Raw genomic sequence first — 3,226 nt, 5'->3', positions numbered from 1 at the left:
ATATGCACCTTCCAGCTGATTAGGAATGTCCCCACAGAGCAGAGATAGGGCGTTGGAGAAGCCATTGCTGCCAAAAAAAATCTCACTTCGGCCTACTGAAGAAGGATATGCTGCTGGGCGAAAGGAAAAAAAAAATAATAATACGAAGAAGGAAAAAAGCAGACCTTCTGCTATCTAAATTTAGATAGTATAATTAGCCTTAAAAGAAAGCCAGACTGGGCTCGTCATGTTGAATATTGGACATTTGAAACACAGAAGTATGGGATCTGACTCATTTACAGTTCTTGGCTTCATTTGTGGGAATTCTAGAACTTATATATATTTTTTCAAATGGCACATTGGTTGAGCCATGGGGACAGATTTAAATTAAAACATGGTGCATTGTTGTTTTCCCCAAAACTGAATGAACGGCCCACAAAAAAATGGCTCTACTGGTACAATATGGGGGCCCCAATCCTTTACAAAAGTTCTTTGTGAGTTGCAAAATTTCGAAAATGATGGTGTGTGTGTGTGTGTGTGTGTGTATTCACAACGCTGCCTAATGCCTCACCCAAGTGTAATATTTAAAACAGGCTCATCCCCTAAAGAACAAAATAGGAAACGCTCGTGTTTGACTGTGTGATGAATTATCTGTTAAGTGAAGATTCCTCTCGTTGGTCTGGTGAAGGGACTGAGGTCTTGCTGAGAACTGCGGCAGAATACGGCAGAAATCCACTCTCGGATCTTTGAGAGGAAGCTGTGCAGGTAAAGTCAGCGCTGGCGCTCCTGGAGCCCAGCGCGCTCGCCGCCTGGCTGCTGTGGCAACTGAGGCACGAGCACGGCCCGGTGGCCGACGGCGCGCTGACCGCCGCCGCCGCCGCGGCAGCCGCAGCCGCCGCCGATGCCGCCGCTGAACTATTCAGGCCTGCGGGTGACTGGTACAGTCCCGGGTGTCTGAAGCTGCACAGGAGCTCTGGCCGCGAGTAGGGGTGTGAGAGTGCTCGGAAGGTATCAAGGGGACGGATGGAAGTGGCGAAAGGTGACGAGGCGGCACCGGTGGCGGCGGCGGCCGCTGCTGCTGCCGTGACACCGACGTGCGGGTAGTAGTGTAGAGGCATGTGCGAGTGGAAAGGGTAAGGTAGGCTTCCTGTAGCTGCCGCGTGCGTCATCATGTAAGTGTAGAAGCTCGGGTCTGCCGGATGAGGCCAGGACATCGCCAAACGTTGCCTTTTATCCTTCATGCGCCTGTTCTGGAACCACACCTGCACACAGAGTCAAAACAAGGCCCATATTGAAGCTGCCATGTTGTTCTCAAGCCCCTCTGAAGAGCGTGGTTCAGCGCGTGCACACGAGTGACACACATACCTACACTGATGCTGACCGTGTCCTCAAAACGTTTCTGACATTACATGAAAGTGATAAATAATGCTACGATGCAGAAGAAGTGAAAGCCTCCTAATTCACGTCATTTCATTGTTAAGTTTTTGTGGTTATTTTCTTCTGAGCTGCAATTTTTTTTATTGTTTTAAATCTATTTCTGTTCATTTTAAGCCACCAGCAAACGTGCTATTTCGTGTGTTAAGAAAAAAAGAAATATTCCCCCAATAAATTACATTTTAAGAGCAGGATTACAGGCAATTAAATCTCTGTTTTTCTAGGATAATTCTCTCTCCATATATAGCCACGTCTTGGATTTCCGCACAGTGACACACAGCTTACCTTAATTGTAGTTTCGGGTAGATTTAGCGCTGCGGCTAATTCACATCTCCTCGGTCTCGAAACGTAGTTTTCTCTGTAAAACTCCTTTTCCAGCCGTCCGATTTGTTCTCGGGTGAAAGCAGTCCGATACCTTCTGACTTGGTCGGAGTTGGAATTGTTTGAGCCTCCCGAAATACCGTTCATGTTCGAGAGAGAGCTCGAGCTCGTGTTGGAGGATCCAGAGTTACTGTCTGAAAACCCTGGGAAATAAATTGAAAATAAAAATGAAAATAAAAAAAGAACCACATTGTTTCTGATCATCCTGAAATATTCTGCCTGTGTGCATGGGCCTCCTGTTTGTCCGGCACTGATATGAAGCATTTTGTTCAAATTGAAAAATATTACAAGTACAAATACAAAAGAAAAATATATGAAAAGATAAATCCAATCAAATCATTTTTTTTAGCAACAGCAATGATGATAACAATAATTGTGGTGATAGTAAAAGTAAATGTGATATTTGCTCTTTTGATTTTTGTATCATTTTGCATGCGAAGAAAGACGATGACAACAATGATAAGAATAATGGTCAAATAAAACCAAAATAAAGTGCAGTGCGGAGGGAACTCTCGTCTTACCCTTGTTGTTTTCTTTGTGCTGGCTCGGGGAGCGATGCGCAGGGCATCCCACCTCCACATCACTGTTAATATCAGATTCTTGTGAAACTTCGGAGTAAAGGCTCATTTTCTTCCTACTTTCCGACGAAGAGATCTCCGCTGACGAGGTGTTGTCGCCGCTGTGGTGTGTGCCGAAAAGACTGTCGATTTCAAATTTGCTCTTCGTCGGGATGTCCCCAAGATTTCCATGGAGGGAAGCCGAAGTTATTCTCGGGCTCAGCCGTCCGCCGTGCTGAGAGTTTTCCAGGGCCTCCAGAACTGAATTTCCTGGCGCGTCTGCGAGCCTCTTTCCCGCGACAGGACTGTGCAGACCCCTCTCCATCAATATCATCTCTTTTCTTATCCTCTCCATCATTAAGCCGTGCGAGACGGGGCGAGGAGAAGAGGAAGGAGAAGAAGAAGAAAAAAAAAAGAAAAAAGAAACAGGCAACACCACTTGTCCAAGGGGCTGGAGCACCGGCGAGTTGTGTCAGCGCGAAATCCGCACGCAACTCGGAAAGTGTGTCTAAAATAAGTGTCTCTAAAGCTTTTTATAAGCAAGACGCCAAAAATGAGAGAATCTGAACGCAATCGCCGAGCGACTGCTCAAAACGAGCCGTGCATCCTCCCCACAGCAGCAAAATGTCATTCATCAAAAGTGCTTGCTGTTCGCTGTTAAAATGCTGGGCTGACGTTGCTCCAATGATCATTTATTGTAACAGGTTTATAAGCAAATAAATAGGAGAGGGTTGTCACTTGATGATGGAGGCGGCCTTCGGTCAGACGAATAATATCCAAGTGGAGAGGAAGAGAGGAGTGAGGAGCGAGGTACTTGTCCCTGGGTTGATCTCTGAGTCTGTTTTAGATTGCTCTTGGGTTTGGCCTCTTGGGTG

The 3,226-nt window shown here is 46.2% G+C and overlaps 1 protein-coding gene across 1 annotated transcript; it reads right to left on the bottom strand.

The window, feature by feature from the left end:
* Positions 1-557: 557 nt before the first annotated feature.
* On the bottom strand, positions 558-2,709 carry evx2 (even-skipped homeobox 2). Its single transcript, XM_072397680.1, has 3 exons — positions 2,316-2,709; positions 1,699-1,937; positions 558-1,241 (listed from the first exon to the last, which is right to left on the bottom strand). Exons 1-3 carry the CDS (start codon positions 2,707-2,709, stop codon positions 627-629), a joined length of 1,248 nt encoding a protein of 415 aa, XP_072253781.1. The 3' UTR covers positions 558-626.
* Positions 2,710-3,226: the final 517 nt, after the last annotated feature.

Source organism: Leuresthes tenuis, unplaced genomic scaffold (assembly GCF_036924035.1).
Source record: "Leuresthes tenuis unplaced genomic scaffold, fLeuTen1.0.hap1 SCAF_12, whole genome shotgun sequence".
Classification (NCBI taxonomy): Eukaryota; Metazoa; Chordata; class Actinopteri; order Atheriniformes; family Atherinopsidae; genus Leuresthes; species Leuresthes tenuis.
The sequence above is the reverse complement of the archived record's forward strand: the minus strand, read 5'-3'. Positions and strand labels throughout refer to the sequence as shown.

Bases quoted from the DNA above. Each gene is read 5' to 3' on its own strand.
- evx2 (XM_072397680.1), bottom strand. From the start codon at position 2,709: ATGATGGAGAGGATAAGAAAAGAGATGATATTGATGGAGAGGGGTCTG. The intron at 1,938-2,315 runs GTAAGACGAGAG...TTTATTTCCCAG, and splicing joins GCACAAAGAAAACAACAAGG to GGTTTTCAGACAGTAACTCT. The intron at 1,242-1,698 runs GTAAGCTGTGTG...CTCTGTGTGCAG, and splicing joins TACCCGAAACTACAATTAAG to GTGTGGTTCCAGAACAGGCG.